Here is a 23,177-nt window from a genome sequence, read left to right on the forward strand (position 1 = left end):
CTTGATCGTATTGATCCGTCCTCACCTTGTATAGTAGAGAGGTTTATATAGAGTGTACCTTCGAATCTCCTTCGTGGATGCACTCGAGCCTTCTTCGGTAGTCGTTGGATCTTATCAATAAGATCCGTTGAGCGATAGACTTCTACTAGTTTGGGCTAGTAGAGGACTCCCAAGATAACCGTTAGGTTATGCGATAGTTATCCCTTTGATGATGATTATCCGAGCCGTCGGCTTGAGTTCGTCATCATCGGGTGATTACCCTAATCTATAAGTAAGATTAGGGCACGCTTCATGGGTGAGCATAACCTTTCTGGGGGCTGAGTTATAAAAGGTAAGGATGGTTATTTCCTTAATTACATAGATAGCATGAATCTAGTTTCTATATTTGAATATCATTGATATGATTCCTAAATTAGATTCTTACAATGATATACTCCTGTTGCATAACTTTGATTACAGTAGCATTACTTATTCATATTAAATTGATTCATGTGTGATTTACTTATCAATTATATACAAGTTGATTGTACTTATTGATTTCTTTCCATATATGAAGTTACCATATATGTGATGATATGAATTGATGCATGTGTATGCTTAAGTATGGTTTGGAAAGGAGAGGTGTCCTTTTGACACTTCTGTCGTTGGACTACTACGGGAATATTATGGGATGTTTCCGGAGATGCCCTCTGGACACCTTCCTAAACTGTTGGATGACATATCTAGGATTGTCTAGTAGTGTTTGGCTAGGATGTCCTGTTATGTCAGACCCTAATCGGAGTGGTATTGAGACCGAACGACCCGTGGTAGCAATGGGGATTCATGGGCGCTCAAGACCGGTAACCAACCCGTGAGAGGACAGGAATCACATTGTGGGGGCCATTTAGTGGTAGGGTTGCATATGGTTAGACTTGGGCTCACGGGCGCTTAAGACCGGTAACCAACCCGGGAGAGGACGTGAGAGCTTCCCGTTTACCAAATGGGGGGGAAAAAATAGGGTTGATGAGTCCGTAGTCGGGGACTATGAGGACTCTAGTGTGAAGGATACCGGAAAGGATCGTCGGGGACGAGGAATGGACGTATCTGGATCTGACTTGATGTAACTGAGTAGAAGACTTGCATTTAGCTAGGTTTTACCCTGACATGCGCCGGTACTTAGACCAATGGTGATGTGAGAGAGTGGTGACTTAACCCCCAGCCATGGAATGTCCCGAGGGATGCCGGACCCATTACCAACTGATGATGAGTGATTGAGACCTTCCTAAAGAAGTACGGTGCTATGACTTAAAGCATGTCTGCCAATAGAGACCAGCATACATAGAGTTAGATTCATTCATTCATTGCTTGTCTCATATCATATTGCATTTATGATTGTTCTGAAATCCTGCCATTTATGTTCTTTGAAACTCATTCCTTTATTGTACAATGTTTGTTAGACTATTCTGCAGGTTCTGAGTATTATGACGGTCCCTATGAAGAAGCGCAAGGCGAAGAGGCATATCTCCAGGAAGGTGATTGCGGTTACAACAATTACACTGAAGATCCCGCAAGTGGTTATGCTCCGTACGATGCTTAGTCCGACCATTGAGTGGAAGCGTCCTTGTGCTGTTTATGAGATTTATACTTATAAGGATGTTGTCTATAAAGTGGAGAACAATTTAGTTACCCATTGTACTTGCTACTGGGATTAGATTTTGTCTAGTTTATTCTCTTTTAGAGCTACTTTTCCGTTGGTTGTGGAGTGGGATTTTGCCTCACTTTACATATCTGTTTTGACACTCTGATTATATCTAGTACTCTGATTTATTTATGATTTATTCTTTCCTTATTGGATCTATGGTTTATCTTCCGCACTTTTATTATGATTGTTCATGATTATGTTATTGTTTATGTGGGAGGTTGATTACTTGATACCTGATCTTCGGGCTGTGGATCACACTCTCGGGTATGCCAAATAGGGTACCGGCTGGGTGGATGTGACAATTAGACCTGGAAGTTTGTTTTGACTTCCTAGAAGACTAGGCAGTCACCCTAGGAGTCTTGGAAGATTCAGACTCAGGAAGGGCAGAAGGAGTTTCGTCCTTTCTCTCTAAACTTTTATGGGAAACTTCAGCAAATTCGCACCAAAGGACAGTTAGGGTTTTATTATCACTATCCGACTGTTCGGAAGGAAGGGAAGCAAAAGCTTCGTTACCACTACTATTACTGACAATGGGTACCAGGGAAGAAGAAACCCTATTATCCTCCATTACTAGTTTCAGTAAAGGTACAAAAAAACCGGAGACAGGAAGTCTAAATTTTGCAAAAGGATCAGCAAACTTACTGATTCAGTGAAGCAAAGGCTTGAGTGCGAGAAGGCGCGAAGCAGACGATGAAGGTTCAAATTCAAGACAAGAAGAATGAAACCTACGAAGACAACGAACCGCTTTTAAGCATCCGCACGAGTGTTCGAGGACCTGAACGATAAAGATTGATTCAGCATCAACGGTTGAGATTTGAAGACGTTTTGAAAGTTTGAACTCACGAATCCAAAACAGGTGTTCGGAAACCGTCGCTTGGGTTACGTGAGCCACGATAGATCGCCTGCAAGGAGACGCGTGGCATTGCCCTCACAACGCTCGAGGAAAAGTGACCACCGCATTAAATTTGACATGACATTTAGTGGAATATGCAGAGACTATTGCCTAACGAAGAACCCAGTTAAAAACCAAGCCCTCGGGATCGACCGAATGCTTGGTATGGGGGGCTCGTGATACAGAGGAAATATGATCGAACCTGATTCTTACTCGGTTTGACCCTCGACGCGGAGGGAATCGACTTGCTTCCGAGCGAGCCGGGTCTAGAAGATAGCTTGATGAGGAAGAAAACTAAATCGGCAAGAGGCACGCCCTAATCCGACTTATGGATTAGGTTAATTACCCTAATGATGGCAGACACTACTTGGTGGCTGTCACTTATCATTATTGAAGGGATAATCATTGAATAACCGTGAGGTTATCTCAGGAGTCCTCTACTAGTTCAAACTAGTAGAAGTCTATCGCTCAACGGATCTAACTGTTAGGACCCAACGACTATCCGAAAAAGGCTCAAATGCATCCAACGAAGAAGATTGGAAGGTACACTCTATATAAACCTTACTTACCTACGAGGTGAGAAGGACTCAGATCCATATACACACTGGTAGACGTAAACTATCAGAGGTTTACGATCCAAAACACTTTCCCAGTTTTTCATTCCTTAGCTCTGTGCGTCTAACAGAGCCGTTTGTGATTAAGTTCATCAACTAACTTAGCCTTCGGAGGTGGACTCCCGACCCCAGCGGTGGGGCCACATATGACGGTTTTGTTTTCCAGGTCATCCCAAGGAGATCTAAGGGCTGAGCAGATTTTGGACGCATCGGAGGATATGTCCAACATTAGGTTTTTCACTATATTATTCATGAAAACAACTACATACAATGCTCTGTTAGAAGAGAATAAGTAAATAGGAGCTTAGAAAACCTAAGCCACCGCTATTCATGGGCCCAGCCCTAAACAAAAAACAAACTTCGAGGCCCACAAAAACATGGACCCTCTACAGGCTATGGAGGCATTGCCTACACACCTCCGCCCACTCACCGGGTTGCTAGACCCGTGCCTGTCAGCAACATAATGAGAAGCATGAGCCATACTCAACAAAAACTAATGTTATTTACTTGATAAAATAATGATAAATTGGTTATAATTTTGCCAATCACCCTCAAAGCACACCGTTAGCACTCATATAAATAATCCCTAACTATTCACATTTTACTAGTATTTATAATCCATAATCAACCTTAATCCCCCCTCTCTCTCTCTGCCACTTGGCATGATCCTAGGGCCTATCATTCTCCCTTCCCATTGCTTATATACAGTTTTCTCCTCCCCTTATTCTTCTCTTTTGTTGTTTTTTTGGGTAATTTGACATTCTATGCTCCCCTGTTTTGCTCAAATTTGAATTATTAGTTTATGTTTGATACTTCTAATGAGTTTTAGGTCTTGAATCAATATATTCATTCAACCTTTAAGAGTTCTCTACTTTTTGAGACTTTAGCTTACAGTTGGAGATAGTGCCCCAGCCTTCAAGAAGTCTATGATCACTGAAATGACATCGCCTTCTTCCTTCAAACCTGCCTTCACCATGTCCAGTTGGGCAGCTCGGAACCTCCTCACAATCTCTATGCTCTTCAATAAGTTCTCCATGGCACCGTCGTCGCAAAGTTTTGACCCCAGTGGCTTTGATCACTAACCACCATGGACATCTCTCCGCAAAGAAAACACGATAATTTTCATTGGGTGATGCAATCCCTATAGAGTTTCAAATCAAGGGTTTGCGATTCAAGGCCGATGGATTTGGCTTGAGAGTGAATGAAATCTGCAGCAGCATAGTATTGCTGGAACCTGGAGATTATCACCGTTGAATCATCTGGTAACGAAACAACTACTGTCCACATGAATAAGAAGAAGAGCATAATGGAAATTCTCTCCATTTTTTTTTTCTTTCGGAGAGAGAGCACTGAGAGTAGTGAAGTTGTTCTTCCAGCTCAGTCTTTAAATAGGTGAACTCTCAAGTTTGAAACCATTTCTCTAAGAGATTTCGAGAGATCAAACCAATGCAAAAGAAATCGCACGGAACAGAACCAGAAGTTTCCAGTCGACTAGTTGGAGCAAAAACCATGCATTAGAAGGTTGTTAACGTAAAAGATGCATGCAATAATCATGCAGGAAATATATATTGTTTGATTTAGCAATTTAAGGATTCTTTTTAATATTAAAAATAAAAATTTATGCATTTGATTCACTTTGTGAAGATGTCACCAAGGTAGAGTGCTTACATCCGCAGAAGTAGAAGGAAGGGAGGAAGAGAGGGATAATAGGTAGTTCATTCCTGATTTTTGGTGGATATTTTAGCTGACGATTGTGGCTACAGAAAAAAGTAGATATTCTTGGAAGAACTTAGTTATGGCCGTTGGTATCCAACCCAAGTATCACAATGTTGAATTTCATATAAATTCGAATCTCCTGTTGAGAGGAAAATGGGAAAGATCATCCTGAAAACAAATTAAATTCCATCCAGGAAAAAGAAAAAGAAAAAGCCAAATAAAAAAGGGAAGAATTATGCAAGGTGCTATTCTCTTCTGGCTTTTCTTAACTTCTTTTACCTGGATTGTTAATGGAGAAAGAATCCTTGGAGAAAAAGCAGTTGCAACGACCCCTAAAAAGACATCAGCTGCACCAGGAGGCTCCGACGGCACTTTTGACGTTATGCGTTATGGCGCTAAAGGAGATGGAAGAAGCGACGATACCAACGTAATCAATCCTCAATTCTTAATTCTCATTCTCATTCTTTTTTTCTTCTTCTTCTTTTTTTTCTTCTTTTTCTTTTATGGTTTGCAGAGAGAGATTATGAACCCTAAATTTTGCAGGCTTTCATGGCGGCTTGGAAAGAAACATGTCAATCTTCAGGTTCAGCAACACTTTCCATACCAAAAGGAAGCTTCTTAGTTGGTCCCCTTAAATTCAAGGGGCCCTGCAAAAACACTGGTTCCCTTACTGTCCAGATGCAGGTGTATTTCTATAGCAAAAAAACCATTTCTTTCTACTCAAAACAGATTGGATTGTCCCCTAACCTGAGGTTTTCAATTATCTGTATAGGGTGACTTGAAGGCAATCACGGATTTGGGCAAGTATGATTCGGATGATTGGGTCGAGTTTGGATGGGTGACCGGATTGACGTTGACCGGAGGTGGGACTTTTGATGGCCAAGGCGCTGTATCATGGCCTGCCAATAAATGCCCTAAAAGTCTCACCAATTGTAAAGTTCTTCCAACAGTATGTGGATATGGATTCAACTATTTTACTTGCTGGTTTTGTGTAATCTATCACTAGGGTTTCATTAACAAAGGTAACTTATTTTGTTGCAGAGTGTGAAGTTTGTTAGCATGACCAAAACAGTAGTGAAGGGGATAAAGTCTTTAAATAGCAAGTTCTTCCACATTGCTTTGCTCAGTTGCACAGACTTCCAAGGGAGCGATATCACAATCACTGCACCAGGAGATAGCCCTAACACAGATGGAATCCATATAGAACGAAGCAGTGGTGTTAGCATCTCTAATTCTATAATTGGTACCGGTGATGATTGCATCTCCATCGGACAAGCCAATTCCAATGTCCACATCAATGGTATCACCTGCGGACCTGGTCACGGCATCAGGTTGGTGCATGAATCGATCTTGATTTTAAATCCTTCTACAAAACCTCAAATTCATTCACGAATTTTGTTGATATGATTGCTTCTTGTAGTGTTGGAAGCTTGGGGAAATACCCGAAGGAAGGTGATGTGAGAGGGCTTACTGTTGAAAATTGTAAATTAAGTGGAACAACGAATGGAATTAGGATCAAGACATGGCAAAACTCACCTGACGCCAGTGCGGCTTCTAACATGACCTTTGAACACATTGAAATGAAAAGTGTTACTAATCCAATCATCATCGACCAGACATATTGTCCTTACGCCAAATGTGATGAAAAGGTTAGTAGCTAGAAACCACCGAATTCGTTCATTGCTGCAACTTTTTTGCTTCGTTGAGGCATTTTAACAAACACTTTGGAACATGACAAATGTATTTATATTGCAGGCACCATCAAAAGTTGCGTTGAGTGACGTGTCCTTCAGGCACATTACAGGAACTTCAGCTTCTCCAGTGGCGGTGACATTGGAGTGTAGCCAAGGGGTGCCATGTAAGAATGTGAATCTTGAAGATATTCACTTGGAACCTGCAACAGGAGGAACCGCAACTACGTCATCGTGTCAGCATGTCAATGCCAAATATATTGGAACCCAAATTCCTCCAGCCTGTAAATCCACCCTGTAAACATAGGGTTCGGCTCCTCTCCAGAGGGTGAATATCTCCCCCGGGGGGCCCACTGAAATCTAACATCTTGCCAGGTGGAATATACCGATTCAAGGATTCTTTTTACCATAATTTTAATCTATGCCCCCTTTAGCCAATGGAGGGTTAGTACGATGGCCAGGAACCTGACTTCTCTCGAAAGTGAGAAGTCGTGGGATCAACCCTGCCGGCGGCATATGTAATATCTCCACCCCCAATTTCCCTATGTATAACCAACTAAGAACACTCAGTTGGTTAACAGTTAATTCAATAAATTTTATGATGAAAATACCTTTGTGTCCTTTTGGATTTCGTTTATTTCTTTACTAATGTTGGGTCCCCTTAATGTAATATATTATGTGTGCGTCCCATTCAAACTAACAGTATTTTTCGTTATTAAGTATATTCAAATTTCAAATGTGACGGGACCAAAATGCCCCTTAGGTTATTTAATACATTGTGTTAATATATGGTTTTTTTTTTGGGGGGAGAAATTTAATATACTGTTTTAAAAAGAGATAATTGGTCATTAAGCGTTAATTATATGGTTAATATATATAATAACACAATGTATTAAATAATATGAGGGCATTTTTGTCCTTCTCCTTTTGAAATTTGAATATACTTAACGGCGGCTAACAATGTTTGTCTAGTTGGGACCCACACGTAATGTATTACGCTAAGGGGACCCAACATTAGTTTGTGGTCCACTAAGGGAACCCACATGTATGAAACATTTTTTTTTTAACCTACCAAAATAAATACGAGGAAAAAAAAACTTACCAAACTAAACAAAATCACATCTTTCTTTCGTTCTGATTTCTTTTATTTTATCTTTATCCTTATTTTTTGGTAAGGGTTCTTACTTTTATTCGACCTACCAAACAAATCTACAAAAAGAACAAAAAATAAGAACTTATCAAAAAATTCCCTCACAAAAATGCAAGTGAAGTTTGAAGCTTCAAACCTCTGCAACTTAAGGCGGAAGGCCAAAAATCTACTTCAAATCCATTGATTTAGCTCTTCATTTTTTGGTATTAAAGTATTGGTTTTCAACTTGATCAGAGGTTTTGATCCTCTTCTTGAATCCTTTGTTGAGTTCTAAATTTCAGCAGCAAGAGCTCTGATCACCATGAAAGAGAATCTGTTATGGGCGATGGTAGAGGCCTAAGTCATTATGGAGATTATTGTCAGAACAAACACCGCAAAGTAGCGAATTGGAAAAGAAACAAAAATGAAAACATATAGGGATTTAACGTGGTTCACACACCGATGTGGTATACTACGTCCACGGGCGAAGAATAAGAGATTTTCCACCTTGTAAATTAAAGACAAAATGAGATCTTACAACCAATCGCTAAGAACAGCATTACAAGAACTCTAATCGAAAAATCTCAAATCTCTCAGTAATGTGGTAGGCGAACATAAGATACATATCTATAGATTCTAATCAAGTAAACGGGTCGGGCCCAAGCCCACCTCTTCCACCATAGATCTCCGCAAACGGGTCATTCAGGTCGCCCACTAAAATATGTCGGTGCGGGTTCATCTTCCAAATCGGGTATAAGAATTCGGGTCAAAGCATAACAATTCTAAGACCAGATTTTTATCAGAGGTTGCAACATCGAAGGATTACTATTTACCTAACTTGATATGTTCTGATAAAATTTTAATTCATTTTGTTTTGTGTTGTACATGCTCGAGCGCTTTTGGTTGTCAAAATCCATGAGAAATAAAAATGAGATTTAACAGCAAAGGAAGAGATATTTTTTAACTCTGGGCGTTGACATTGAATAGAAAGTTGACTGCAGAGAACAAGTTCTTCTTTCGCAAGTCGCAGGTTTGGTGAGTTTTTTTCCTTCTTATTTATTTGAAGAGCTAAATGTAAGCAAACAATTGGTCTTCCTCTTTGGTTTGAGAAGTTGCAGAGGAACGGATTGTTTTTCACCATTGTTTTCAAACCCTACCATTTATTTGCAGGGAGTTAGTTTGATGATTGGGTGAAATAAAAGAAAGAGACTGAAAATAATACAAGGGTATTTTGGTCACAAAAATTGTAAAATCAACGGTTTTTGTAAAGTTGTATATTGTTGCTCATTTCTACAAACCACAGGGGAACCAAATGCAGAAGAAATCTATTTTGAACAAAAGGTGACTAGAACAAACTTCAAAATGTCCAGATGAAATTTACTTTTTATCTTATTTTCTTTCCTTGTACCCTAATCAAGAGGTCCAAATTACCTATGCGAGAGAGAGAAATTGTACCAAATGTTCAGATGAAAATTACTTTTATCTTATTTTGAACAAAAGATGACTGGGCTCATTGTCTAGTTATTTTGAACTGATAAGATAGTGACCAACTAATAAAGCTGTAACTCTTTTATCTGTTAGGAACTTGCGAATCGAATGCAAAATTGTTAATATTAGAGCGATCAATCACACACAATCGAATAGAAAATAAGGAAGAAGGAGACACAGATTTTACCCTGGTTCACCTCACGCGTGTCATCATTCATCAAGAAATAAATCAACACATTGCCTCATTGGCCATCAGAATTGACCCTTAGGTGATGATAAAATCTGGATTAGAACAATGTCCAGCAAGGGGAATACATGTTACATTTAATCATGTACATTGGGCATCGGAGATTGTGACCTCCATTTATGCATCTCTCTGTGTTGTGATTACCAAGTGAGGAAAATCCCTCTTCCCTACACACCACAATGAAGCTGAAGCATCTGTGATTGCTATAGGATATTGGCCATGTTTACTATTTTCACAACTCATCTCTGGAAGAAGCATTCCTTGTGTTCTCAGTGTAGGATGTGTATGCTTCGATGAATGACTCATATATTTCAATTCCTTTAAGGTATTCCACTTGATTTAGAAACTGCAAAATCATATAAAGTAGTTAATAACAATATTAATTGGATACCAAAAAATAGTTTACTGGGTCAAACAAATAAATATAATAAACGAAAATGAAAAGATCAATAACCCAGCAAGAAAGCAGATAAATAGCAACAGGAAAGATAAATGTATCAGTTAAGGAGTCCAAAAGTGTATAAGAAAATGTAAATAAAGGCTGCAACGTAAACATGCAAGTGAAAGAAGATTGCACTTCGACTTTAAGACTAGCACTGAAACATGCTCAAGGAAAAGATCTTTAAGGTTATATCTAACCCAGTCCAATTCCACATCCGATCTAGCCAAAGAATATTCCAGCCTAATGGCCTCCTGGCATGGAGGCAGGCTGATTCCTGAGTTACCATTATCTGAGATGCATTTGTAAAGTGGAGGAGGCTCAGCTAATAACCACCACACAAGAGGATTGATAGATGTAGCAGCAGATCATCAATAATAGAAGCTCGTAAAAATAAGATGGCTAACACCAAATTAGAAGGAAGCAAATTCTAGGTCATGCAACCGGCAGTTCAGTGTCAAATTGGTCTTCGGCTCCAAATTTGGTGAAGTTTCAATAAGCAGAAGTGGAGGTCTAAAATGGGAAAAAGAAAAGGATGTTGGCCTCAAAATTAGAAGGTCAATGCAATAGAACCATTCAGCCAACAGGAAGGCCTACATCTGGGATCTTGCAGGCCTCTTTTTAGTCTGGTTCAGTCCTCCAAAACCCTTCGAGATAAGATTAGAGTTTCAGAGAAAGGATGACTAGGAGTTACCGGCAAAGCGGCAAAACTCGATCGATCTGCAGGGGGGTCTCAATTCTTCTCTGGAGGTGATCAACAGCAGCAATTCTGGGTTTGATCACCTTCCAGCACTAGTTCATTGGAAAAGTAAGTTGAAGTCTCAAAGCGCTGCAGCAGTCAAGGGAATATCAGCACCAGGGAGTCTAGTAAGGGGGACGATAGATCACAGGGGGAGGTGATAAGAGCGGGTTGCCTTTATGGGCAGGTTATAATATATAAGCTCAAGTATTGAACCCAAAAATAGCACGCTAGTTATTAGGCTGAGACCTAGATTAGAAGCAAGAAACTAAAGAAAAGGAAACTATTAGGTTGGCAGAAAATTCTAAAATAGAAACAAGCAACTTAAATAAATACAAACAAAACCCATGTCAAAAAAAGAGGGATTTCCTCCGCAATAGACCATTTCTATGTTCAATAAATTTCCTCTGCAGTTATATCTACAGAAATTTGCAAATAGAATGTGAATTTGAAAAAAAAAATGGAAAAGAAAAGAAGAAGAAGAAGAAAGAGATGAAGAAAAAAGAAAGAAAAAAAGAGAAGCATAGTTGGGAAAATATATGGGTACATTGAAAAGCTGAAAAAGTGACTTTACATAGAGGAAAATTTTGTAAAAACATTTCACCTCATTATGGTCATGGAGCAGAATAGGAGTGTTTGCCATGGGAGAGAAACCAATTGCAGGCAATCCTCGTTCCCTGAACTATCAAGGATCTGTTGAGGCAGGAAATACTTCTGGTTTGCCAAGTTTGCCATTAGCTTTCTTTACTGCCCCTTCTAAAAGTGCCCACCATGGATTGGAGTCATCTGTAGTAGTGAAGACTGGCGTCTTTCCTGAAGATCTCACTAGAGTACCACCTAATAGAGAGATTGAATTTACCATTGAGTTGGTTCCCGGAATAGCGCCCATTTCCAAGGCACCTTATTGGATGGCCCCAAATGAACTAAAAGAATTAAAGGAGCAGTTACAAGAATTATTAGACAAAGGGTACGTCAGACCTAGTGTATCACCTTGGGGTGCACCTGTTTTATTCGTAAACAAGAAGGATGGGACTATGCGATTATGCATAGACTATCGTGAGTTAAACAAGGTTACCATCAAGAACCGTTATCCTTTGCCTAGAATAGATGATCTTTTCGATCAATTGTAAGGGGCAGGAGTATTTTCCAAGATTGACCTTCGGTCTGGTTACCACCAACTAAAAGTCAAGAAGGAAGACATACCTAAGACACCTTTTAGGACGTGGAATGGTCACTACGAGTTTGTAGTGATGCCATTCGGGCTAACTAATGCTCCTGCCGTATTTATGGATCTCATGAATCGAGTATTTCATGAGTTCTTGGATAAATTCGTCATTGTATTTATCGATGACATATTGTGTCACATCCACCCAGCCGGTACCCTATCTCGCATACCCGAGTGTGTGATCCACAGTCCACAAGATCCAATAGTTAGTAAAATCAACCTCCCACATTCACAACAATATAATCAAGTACAAGACTAAATCAATGTTAACAATATTATTCAAATGAATCAAAGTAAAGTAACGAAATAATCATCAGAGTGCGGAAAAGATACCAATAGATATATAAATCAAAAGTAGAGTGAGGCGGAATCTCACTCCACGAGTACAGCAGAATGTAGTTCGAAAATCAAATGGGATTACAACTGATTCTAAAGACAAGAAAGAAAGATATATCTAACCAAACTAGAGTCTTTTCTACTTTATAAAGGATGTTCTCATAAACATAGACTTCATCAATTACGCTCAGATGCTCCCACTCCACAGTAGGGCTAATCCTGGTAACAAGAGAGACCACTCAAGGGATCCTCACAGTACTTCTTAATCGCCAACACTTTGCGTATGGTACGCTTCTTCATTTTGAGCTTCCTCATATTGCGCTTCATAGCCATCGAAACCTGTAGAATAATCTAACAAAAGATATTGTACAAAAAGGAGTGGGTTTCAAAAGAAACCCAACAAGGCAAGTTATTCCATAATAGCATAAATAACATAGTATCACAAACAAAGCATAAAATGATATGATATGAGACAACAATGCATGTATGAGTCTAACTCTATGTATGCTGGTCTCTATAAGCAGACATGCTTTAAGTCATAGCACCATACTTCTTTGGGTAGGTCTCAATCACACATCATCGGTTGGCAAAGGGTTCTTCATCCATCTCGGACAATCCATGGCTAGGGGTTAAGTCACCTCTCTCTCACATCACCGTTTGGTCTAAGTATTGGCGCATGTCAAGGTAAAGCCTAGCCCAATGCAAGTCTTCTACTTAGTTACATCAACTCAGATCTAGATACGTCCATTCCTCCCCTCTCGGGATCCTTTCCAGTATCCTTCACACTAGAGTCAGCGTATCCGACTCTCTCAAATACGGACTCATCAACCCTATAGGTCATCCACATATAGTAAACGGGAAGCTCTCATACCGATCTTGAACGCCCATGAGCCCAAGTCTATCCATATGCAATTCTACCCATAAATGGCCTCCACAATGTGATTCATGTCCCCTCACGGATATAACTCACCGGTCTTGAGCACCCATGAATCCCCATTGCTACCACGGGTCGTTCGGTCTCAATACCCTTCCGAATCAGATCTGATATAACAAGGGTGTAACCTAGCCAAACACTGCTAGACAAGTCCTAGGTATGAAAACCAATAATCCAAGAAAGTGTCAAAGGGCAACATTGGAAATATCCCATACTACTCCCAATGAGGTCCAAGGACAGAAATGTCAAAAGGACATTCTCCAATCCCGAATCATACCTAAACAATCACAATCATAATTCAGTCATATCATCCACGTCAGATATCTCATCATATGAAAGAGTATAATAAGACAAGATTAAATAAATAAGAAACATACATGAGTAAGTATTCATACATAATCAAGTACATAAAGTAATAAGGAAATAAGATTCTAATGTACTTGCATCATTCATATCATAATAGAAACTAACATAACAGTAGCAAATCTAAGTAGTTCCCAAATTAGAAACTAAATCTATGCAATCTATGTTAATATGGTAACAACTTTCCTTACCTTAAATAGATTCGAATGTATTCTAGACGGACAAGAGGATGAATCCAAAGTTAGCAAATAAACCCTAGAATATCATCACACAATCATTAGGAAGTAGTCCTAAAAGAATAAGCATGAATCGAATCGAATTGGACGAAGAAAACATATTCTGTTCTTGTGGGTTGATTGGCTGGGTTGAGTGCTCCAATCGACCCAGGCAATCTACCCAAGAGCAAATCCTGAAATAAAAAGAGAATCTTGATCTGAAACCTATGCTACACAAACCGCAATGCGACGAAACATGGAGAGAATGTCTAACACAGTAGTCTAAGACTAAAAAGCATAATTTAGACATCAAACCACCATTAAAACCATTACTTACTAATTTAGAGTCATAGTTTCTATTTTGGTAAAAATCATAGTTTTCATTGGAAACATGCTATGAATGAAAGAGATGAACTAGAGATGATTAGATCTCATTCTAGTACAAGAACACAGTAGATCAGAGGTATGAATAATCATAGAGAAGCATCTATAATGCTAGAATGAATCAAAATAGGAATATTATCATAGTTTAAGAAGAAATCATAAGAATCATGTCAAGAATGAATAAGATGATCATAGCACAAGAGAATGAAAGGAGATTGTAAAGATATGACTACAAGGTTGCAGTATCTTCATCATAATCTCAGTTCAAAGATGAGAGTGATCATATAAAGAATAAATCATTAACACAAAAGATAGAATACTAACCTTTAATTGAAGAACAAGAGAGAGAGTTTGCAAGATTGCAAGATTTGGTCTTCTTCTTCACTCTTGGAGGCTTGGAGATGGTTTCCCTTAGTTCTCTAAGTGTTATGGAGGCTAGGGATACTAAAATCATGAAGTCATGGGGTATATATAGCAAGATACTCAAAACAGAAGATTTTGTTCGAGTTCAGCATCTCTGGGTCGATTGGCTGGGTAGCATGGCCCAGTCAACCCAAGAACTTGACCCAGGCTGTCAGCAAAGCCAAAGACAGAGATTTGAGGGTCTTCCACTACTCGGAATCAAACGAAACTTTAAACACATATTCTATAACATACCTAGCATGGAAAATGGCTTTAAATCATATCCCACCAAGCTCTAAGGTCATCAACTAATCTTCTCTTCATGAAGGTGCAGTCTCTTCTCTATATCCAACATTGTCTTCAAGTATGGGGCATCATCGTCAATCTCCATAGGTTCAGAGTCAAACACTATATCTTCTACCAATATGGCCCATAGTTGACTTTCACTTCTACTTCGGGTCTTCAGACCTATGATCAAAGAGTATACGGGTTAAGGTTAGGGTCGGGTTTCACATATTGATTTATTCCAAAAGTAATGAAGAGCATGAGGAACACTTGAGGATCGCTTTGCAAAGGCTACATGAAAAACAATTGTATGCAAAATTGAGCAAATGTGAATTTTGGCTTGATCAAGTCATATTCTTGGGTCATGTCACATCATCAAATGGAGTATCTGTCGACCCAGCAAAGGTTAAGGCGGTGACCGAATGGGCTCAACCAACTTCAACATCTGACATTCAAAGCTTCTTGGGTTTGGCCGGGTACAGAAGGTTTATCGAAGGCTTCTCCGGCATCGCCATACCTTTAACTACTCTAACTAAGAAGAACGTGAAGTTTGTGTGGACCAAGGAGTGTGAAAGTAGCTTTCAAGAGTTAAAGAAAAGATTAGTCATCGCTCCTGTGCTAGCTTTACCTACAGGTATAGGAGGGATGGTAATATACAGCGATGCTTCATTGAGAGGCTTGGGTTGTGTTCTAATGCAGAATGGAAGGGTGATAGCATATGCTTCCAGACAACTTAAAGATTATGAGAAGCTATCCGACTTATGATTTAGAGCTTGCAAATGTGGTGTTTGCTCTGAAGATTTGGAGCACTATTTATACGGGGAGAAATGCGAAATATATACCGACCATAAGAGTTTAAAGTACTTCTTCACTCAGAAGGAGTTGAATATGAGACAACGTCGATGGTTGGAATTAATTAAAGATTATGATTGCGATATTTTGTATCACCTTGGCAAGGCTAATGTCGTTGTCGATGCACTTAGTAGGAAGACTCAAGGGCTATCTGCAACAATCCTAACCAAACAAGTAGAGCTGCAGAAGGACATAGGAGAGTTTTAATTGGAATTGGTCGTCAATGACCCACCTGCTGTAATAGCTAGCTTGACCCTTTAGCCTACCTTATTAGGACGAATCAAGGAAGCTCAATAGAATAATGAGTTTTGGCTTGGTGTTCGTGTAAAACCCAGCCCTAACCTTGACCCGGAAACCTTGTTATTTGTAGGTCCAGTGACCCGAAGTAAAGTAAGAAGTCAGCTTTGGGCCATCCCAGTGGAGGACTTGGTGTCTGGCTTTGAATCCATGAAAGTTGATGATGAAGTTCTATTTATGGAAACTGAATCTTGATGAAGATCGGATTAGTTGATGGACTTGGAGTGCTCTCTATCTTGGTTTGAAGGCATTTCTACCTATTAGGTAAGTCACTTGACTTGTGTGCAAAACCCCTTTAGGATTGGATTTGATCTGGGCCTTCAATTCCCTGTTTTGGTCTTCTTGTCAGTCGCATTGGTCGACCGATTGGTCGACCGGGCCAGTCGACCAATCCACTCGACCAATGAGTGCTGTCTTTGGCAATTAGGTTGTTCTTGCTCTATTTAAGCCCAATCTCGAGTCCACTTCGTATTTGCTGCCTCCAAACCCCCCGGAACGAACCAAAGACCTCTGCAAGTCATCTCCCTTGCATCCTTGGTGTTTTCTTGACGGATCCTCGTCGAAACTCTTCCTTTTGCATCAAAAGGTATGTCTACTCTCTCTTCTTCTCCTCCATCTTTGTTTTTCTTTCCTTTTTGAGTTGAGACAGTAGAAGAGATGCTGCATTCTCTCGTTGCAAACATCTCCGAACATGTTCTCATGATCATCCTAAGGATTTGAGGCTAGAACAATGATCTTAACCATGATCATTGCAAGCTTTTGAAGGAATCATGATCAAACCATGATCTAATCTTGTTAAACTTCTGATTTGAATTCTGATCTCTTTGGATCTTCGATATTGATCATGTTAGTAGTTAATTACTGTGTTTTCTTTCCATGATCCATAATCTATCAATTTCTAGTTGTTCTCTTCTACCATACTATGTGTTCTTCATGAAGCATGGTAGTTACATATATGGTAGGTTTTATTTCCTTATTTAGATTTATGCTTCTAAGCCTTTTTCCTTAAAGATCTAAGTATGTTTTCATGAAACCTTTACCTGAAGCAATGATCCATCCTCCTATTGTTCTTGTCTTTGATTTCTATTTCAAATTCATCAAGATCCATGGTTGATCTAATTATGGTAACTTTTTGTTTCCTAATTTGGATCTTGATATCTTGATTTGATTGGTGTTTTGAAGTCTCCTATATGTTAGAATACTACTGATGTAGTTTACCCCTTGATTAGTACCCTTTTGAACCACCAAATTCGAATTTCATATCTTAAAACTCTGTTTTTTTAGGCTACTGTCTGCATTGGTCGACTGATTGGTCGATTGGACCGATCGACCAATCCACTCGACCAATGAGTACAGCAACTCCAGAATTGGTCTGTGTTGGATGTTTTGGTATCTTTTCTGTTAGGGATCTTTCCTAATATGTTGTATATACTTGTTTAGGACCTTCTTCTCAAGTTTCCCAAGACCTTACTTGATTTCTTAGGATTCCTTTGCGAGTTATAAAAGGTAAGGATGGTTATTTCCTTAATTACATAGATAGCATGAATCTAGTTTCTATATTTGAATATTATTGATATGATTCCTAAATTAGATTCTTACAATGATATACTACTGTTGCATAACTTTGATTACAGCAGCATTACTTATTCATATTAAATTGATTCATGTGTGATTTACTTATCAATTATATACAAGTTGATTGTACTTATTGATTTCTTTCCATATATGAAGTTACCATATATGTGATGATATGAATTGATGCATGTGTATGCTTAAGTATGGTTTGGAAAGGAGAGGTGTCCTTTTGACACTTCTGTCGTTGGACTACTACGGGAATATTATGGGATGTTTCCGGAGATGCCCTCTGGACACCTTCCTAAACTGTTGGATGACATATCTAGGATTGTCTAGTAGTGTTTGGCTAGGATGTCCTGTTATGTCAGACCCTAATCGGAGTGGTATTGAGACCGAACGACCCGTGGTAGCAATGGGGATTCATGGGCGCTCAAGACCGGTAAGCAACCCGTGAGAGGACAGGAATCACATTGTGGGGGCCATTTAGTGGTAGGGTTGCATATGGTTAGACTTGGGCTCACGGGCGCTTAAGACCGGTAACCAACCCGTGAGAGGACGTGAGAGCTTCCCGTTTACCATATGTGGATAACCAATAGGGTTGATGAGTTCGTAGTCAGGGACTATGAGGACTCTAGTGTGAAGGATACCGGAAAGGATCGTCAGGGACGAGGAATGGAAGTATCTGGATCTGACTTGATGTAACTAAGTAGAAGACTTGCATTTGGCTAGGTTTTACCACGACATGCGCCAAGATGCTTATACCAAATGGTTGTGAGAGAGTGTGTTGACTTAACCCCCTGCCAAGGTTTGTCCTGAGGGATGAAGGACCCATTACCAATCGGCTGCTCAAGACCGGTGAAATGATCCGTGAGAGAATCCAGGATATCTTAAATGGTTGAGGAACTGTCACGCCCTCCCAGCCGGTACCCTATCTGGCATACCCGAGAGTGTGATCCACAGCCCGAAGATCAGGTATCGAGTGATCAACCTCCCACATAAACAATAACATAATCATGAACAATCATAACAAGAGTGCGGAAGACAAATCATAGATCCAATAATGAAAGAATGAATCATAAATGAATCAGAATAATAGATATAATCAGAGTATCAAACAGATAAGTAAAGTGAGGCAAAAATTCCACTTTACATCCAGCGGAAAAGTAGCTCTAAAGAGAATAAACTAAATAAAATCTAATCCCAGTAGCTAGTACATCGGGTAACTAAATTGTTCTCCACTTTATAGACAACATCCTTGTAAGTGTAAATCTCATAAATGGCACAAGGACGCTTCCACTCAATGGTCGGACTAAGCATCGTACGGAGCATAACCACTCGTGGGATCTTCAGAGTAATTGTGGTAACCGCAATCACCTTCCTGGAGATATGCCTCTTCGCCTTGCGCTTCTTCATAGGGACCGTCATAGTACTCAGTACCTGCAGCATAGTCTAACAACATTGTACAATAAAGGAATGAGTTTCAAAGAAACTCGGTAAGGCGATTAAAAATCCATAATAACATAAATGGCGGGATTCCGGAACAAACATAAATGCAATATGATATGAGACAAACAATGAATGAATGAATCTAACTCTATGTATGTTGGTCTCTATTGGCAGACATGCTTTAAGTCATAGCACCGTACTTCTTTAGGAAAGTCCATTCACATCCTCAACCATTTAAGATATCTTGGATTCTCTCACGGATCATTTCACCAGTCTTGAGCAGCCGATTGGTAATGGGTCCTTCATCCCTCGGGACAAACCATGGCGGGGGTTAAGTCAACACACTCTCTCACAACCATTTGGTATAAGTGCTTGGCGCATGTCTGGGTAAAACCTAGCCAAATGCAAGTCTTCTACTTAGTTACATCAAGTCGGATCCAGATACTTCCATTCCTCGTCCCGACGATCCTTTCCGGTATCCTTCACACTAGAGTCCTCATAGTCCCTGACTACGAACTCATCAACCCTATTGATCATCCACATATGGTAAACGGGAAGCTCTCACGTCCTCTCACGGGTTGGTTACCGGTCTTAAGCGCCCGTGAGCCCAAGTCTAACCATATGCAACCCTACCAATAAATGGCCCCCACAATGTGATTCATGTCCTCTCACGGGTTGGTTACCGGTCTTGAGCGCCCATGAATCCCCATTGCTACCACGGGTCGTTCGGTCTCAATACCCCTCCGATTAGGGTCGACATAACAGGACATCCTAGCCAAACACTACTAGACAATCCTAGATATGTCATCCAACAGTTTAGGAAGGTGTCCAGAGGGCATCTCCGGAAACATCCCATAATATTCCCGTAGTAGTCCAAGGACAGAAGTGTCGAAAGGACACCTCTCCTTTCCAAACCATACTTAAGCATACACATGCATCAAATCATATCATCACATATATGGTAACTTCATATATGGAAAGAAATCAATAATTACAATCACTTGTATAACATTGGTAAGTAAATCATACATGAATCAATTTAATATGAATAAGTAATGCTACTGTAATCAAAGTTATGCAACAGTAGTATATCATTTTAAGAATCTAATTTAGGAATCATATCTATGATATTCAAATATAGAAACTAGATTCATGCTATCTATGTAATTAAGGAAATAACCATCCTTACCTTTTATAACTCGCAAAGGAATCCTAAGAAATCAAGTAAGATCTCGGCAAACTTGAGAAGAAGGTCCTAAACAAGTATATACAACATATTAGGAAAGATCCCTAACAGAAAAGATACCAAAACATCCAACATAGACCAATTCTGGAGTTGCTGTACTCATTGGTCGAGTGGATTGGTCGAGTGGTCCAGTCGACCAATCAGTCGACCAATGCAGACGATGAGCCTAAAAAAACAGAGTTTTAAGATATGAAATCCGAATTTGGTGGTTCAAAAGGGTACTAATCAAGGGGTAGACTACATCAGTAGTATTCTAACATATAGGGGACCTCAAAACACTAATCCAATCAAGATATCAAGATCCAAATTAGGAAACAAAAAGTTACCATAATTAAATCAACCATGGATCTTGATGAATTTGAAATAGAAAACAAAGACAAGAACAATAGGAGGATAGATCATTGCTTCAGGTAATGGTATCATGAAAACATACATAGATCTTCATGGAATAAGGCTTAGAAGCATAAATCTAAATAAGGAAATAAAACCTACCATATATGTAACTACCATACATCATGAAGAACACATAGTATGGTAGAAGAGAACAACTAGAATCTATAGATTATGGATCATGGAAAGAAAACACAGTAATTAACTACTAACATGATCAACATAGAAGATCCAAAGAGATCGGAATTCAGATTAGAAGTTTAATCAAAGATTAGATCATGGTTTGATCATGATTCCTTCAAAAGCTTGCAATGATCATGGTTAAGATCATTGTTCTAGCCTCAAATCCTTAGGATGATCATGAGAACATGTTCGAGAGATGTTTGCAACAGAGAATGCAGCATCTCTTCTACTGTCTCAACTCAAAAAGGAAAGAAAAACAAAGATGGAGGAGAAGAAGAGAGAGTAGACATACCTTTTGATGCAAAAAGAAGAGTTTCGACGAAGATCCGTCAAGAAAACACCAAGGATGCAAGAGAGATGACTTGCAGAGGTCTTTGGTTCGCTCCGGAGGGTTTGGAGGCAGCAAATACGAAGTGGACTCGAGATTGGACTTAAATAGAGCAAGAACAACCTAATTGCCAAAGACAGCACTCATTGGTCGAGTGGATTGGTCGACTGGCCCAGTCGACCAATCAGTCCACCAATGCTGACAGCAAGACCAAAACAGGGAATTGAAGGTCCAGATCAAATCCAATCCTAAAGGGGTTTTGCACACAAGTCAAGTGACTTACCTAATAGGTAGAAATGCCTTCAAATCAAGATAGAGAGCACTCCAAGTCCATCAACTAATCAGATCTTCATCAGGATTCAGTTTCCATAAATAGAACCTCATCATCAACTTTCATGGATTCAAAGCCAGACACCAAGTCCTCTACTGGGATGGCCCAAAGCTGACTTCTTACTTTACTTCGGGTCATCGGACCTACAAATAACAAGGTTTCCGGGTCAAGGTTAGGGCTGGGTTTTACAACTAGTCTCTGATTATGATTGTGATATTCAGTATCATCCTGGGAAAGCAAATGTTGTTGCTGATGCTCTTAGTAGGAAGAACCAGAAGAAGACTTTGGATTTGAATGCTTTGAGTTTACCATTGTGGTCTTCTATTGAGAGTTTTGATTTGGAAATCGTTCTGAGAATTCTGAATTTATTCTTTCGCCATGACGGCAAGATCTGGTCTTAGAGATAAGATTGTTGCTCTCACAGAAGTTCTGATCAAGAGTTTTTGATCAAAGTTGAGAAGATTTCTTCGAATCCTGAGTCGGACCCCGACTTTGGTATATCCATGGATGGTGCTTTGTTGTTTAGAGGAAGACTGTGTGTGCCTGCAAACGAAGAAGTTAAGAAAGAAATATTGAAGGAAGCACACCAGTCGGTCTTTCTTGTACACCGGGAAGCACCAAGATGTACAAGGACTTGAAGGAACATTTTTGGTGGATTGGTCTAAAGGCGGATGTTGATGATTTTGTTGCCAAGTGTGAGACTTGCCAACGTGTGAAAGCCGTTCGACAACCTCCATCTGGATTACTTCAGCCTCTTCCTATTCCTAGTTGGAAGTGGGAGGATATCTCCATGGACTTTGTGACTAGTTTGCCTCGGACGAGTAAAGGCAATGACACCGTGTGGGTGATTGTTGATAGGTTGACCAAATCAGCCCATTTCATTCCTATGAAGATCACTCATACTGGATAAGCTAGCAAGGCTTTATGTGGATAATGTGGTTCGTCCGCATGGTGTGCCATTGAGTATTGTTTCCGATCGTGATCCTAGGTTCACCTCAAGGTTTTGGAATAGTTTGCAGAAGGTCTTGGGAACCCAATTGAACTTGAGTACAGCTCATCATCCACGGTCGATGGACAATCCGAGCGGACAATTCAGACATTGGAAGACATGCTCAGATCTTGTGTGGTGGATATGGGTGGTAATTGGGATGAACACCTAGCTTTGGTTGAGTTTGCCTATAACAACAGTTATCAAGCGACAATAGGCATGGCTCCTTTCAAGGCTTTGTATGGCAGTACTTGTAGGACACCTTTGTCTTGGACTCGAGACAGGTGAAAGAAAAGTCTTAGGTCCCGAGATGATTGAAGCTACAAGTGCTATGGTAGATATGATAAGAGAAACGATTAAGTCCGCCTGATCGAGAGCAGAAATCTTATGCTGATAAGAGAAGGACCGATTTGGAATTTCAAGTTGGAGAGAAAGTCTTTCCGAAGGTCTCACCAATGAAGGGTGTGATGAGATTCAATGTTAAGGGAAAGCTTAGCCCTCGTTACATTGGACCTTTCGAGATTTTGGAAAAGGTTGGACCCGTTGCGTATCGATTAGCATTACCTCCGCCTCTTGCTGGTGTGCACAATGTGTTTCATATTTCGATGCTCCGAAAATACATAGAGAATCCGGAACACATTTTGCAGCAAGCACCTGAAGGACTTAGTGCTGATTTGACCTATGATGAAGAACCGGCCGAAATCATGGATAAGAAGGACAAGCAGCTGCGGAATCGCACCATTCCTTTGGTGAAGATTCGG

General features: G+C 39.9%; 1 protein-coding gene across 1 annotated transcript; it reads left to right on the forward strand.

The window, feature by feature from the left end:
* Window positions 1–5,138: 5,138 nt before the first annotated feature.
* Window positions 5,139–11,766, forward strand: LOC148998627 (exopolygalacturonase-like). The gene is made up of 7 exons (XM_089141821.1): window positions 5,139–5,330; window positions 5,447–5,587; window positions 5,676–5,852; window positions 5,945–6,234; window positions 6,324–6,552; window positions 6,659–6,891; window positions 11,262–11,766. The coding sequence occupies exons 1-7, from the start codon at window positions 5,139–5,141 to the stop codon at window positions 11,764–11,766; spliced, it is 1,767 nt and encodes a 588-aa protein (XP_088997947.1).
* The last annotated feature ends 11,411 nt before the right edge of the window (window positions 11,767–23,177 follow it).

Source organism: Hakea prostrata, unplaced genomic scaffold (genome assembly GCF_041222555.1).
Source record: "Hakea prostrata isolate BN-2017 unplaced genomic scaffold, UWA_Hpros_2 contig_226, whole genome shotgun sequence".
Classification (NCBI taxonomy): Eukaryota; Viridiplantae; Streptophyta; class Magnoliopsida; order Proteales; family Proteaceae; genus Hakea; species Hakea prostrata.

What these genes read in the sequence shown, in the direction of transcription:
- LOC148998627 (XM_089141821.1), top strand. Translation starts at nt 5,139, where the DNA reads ATGCAAGGTGCTATTCTCTTCTGGCTTTTCTTAACTTCTTTTACCTGG. An exon ending in GAAGAAGCGACGATACCAAC is followed by an intron (nt 5,331 to 5,446) that starts GTAATCAATCCT and finishes TAAATTTTGCAG; the next exon opens with GCTTTCATGGCGGCTTGGAA. An exon ending in GGACCTGGTCACGGCATCAG is followed by an intron (nt 6,235 to 6,323) that starts GTTGGTGCATGA and finishes TGCTTCTTGTAG; the next exon opens with TGTTGGAAGCTTGGGGAAAT.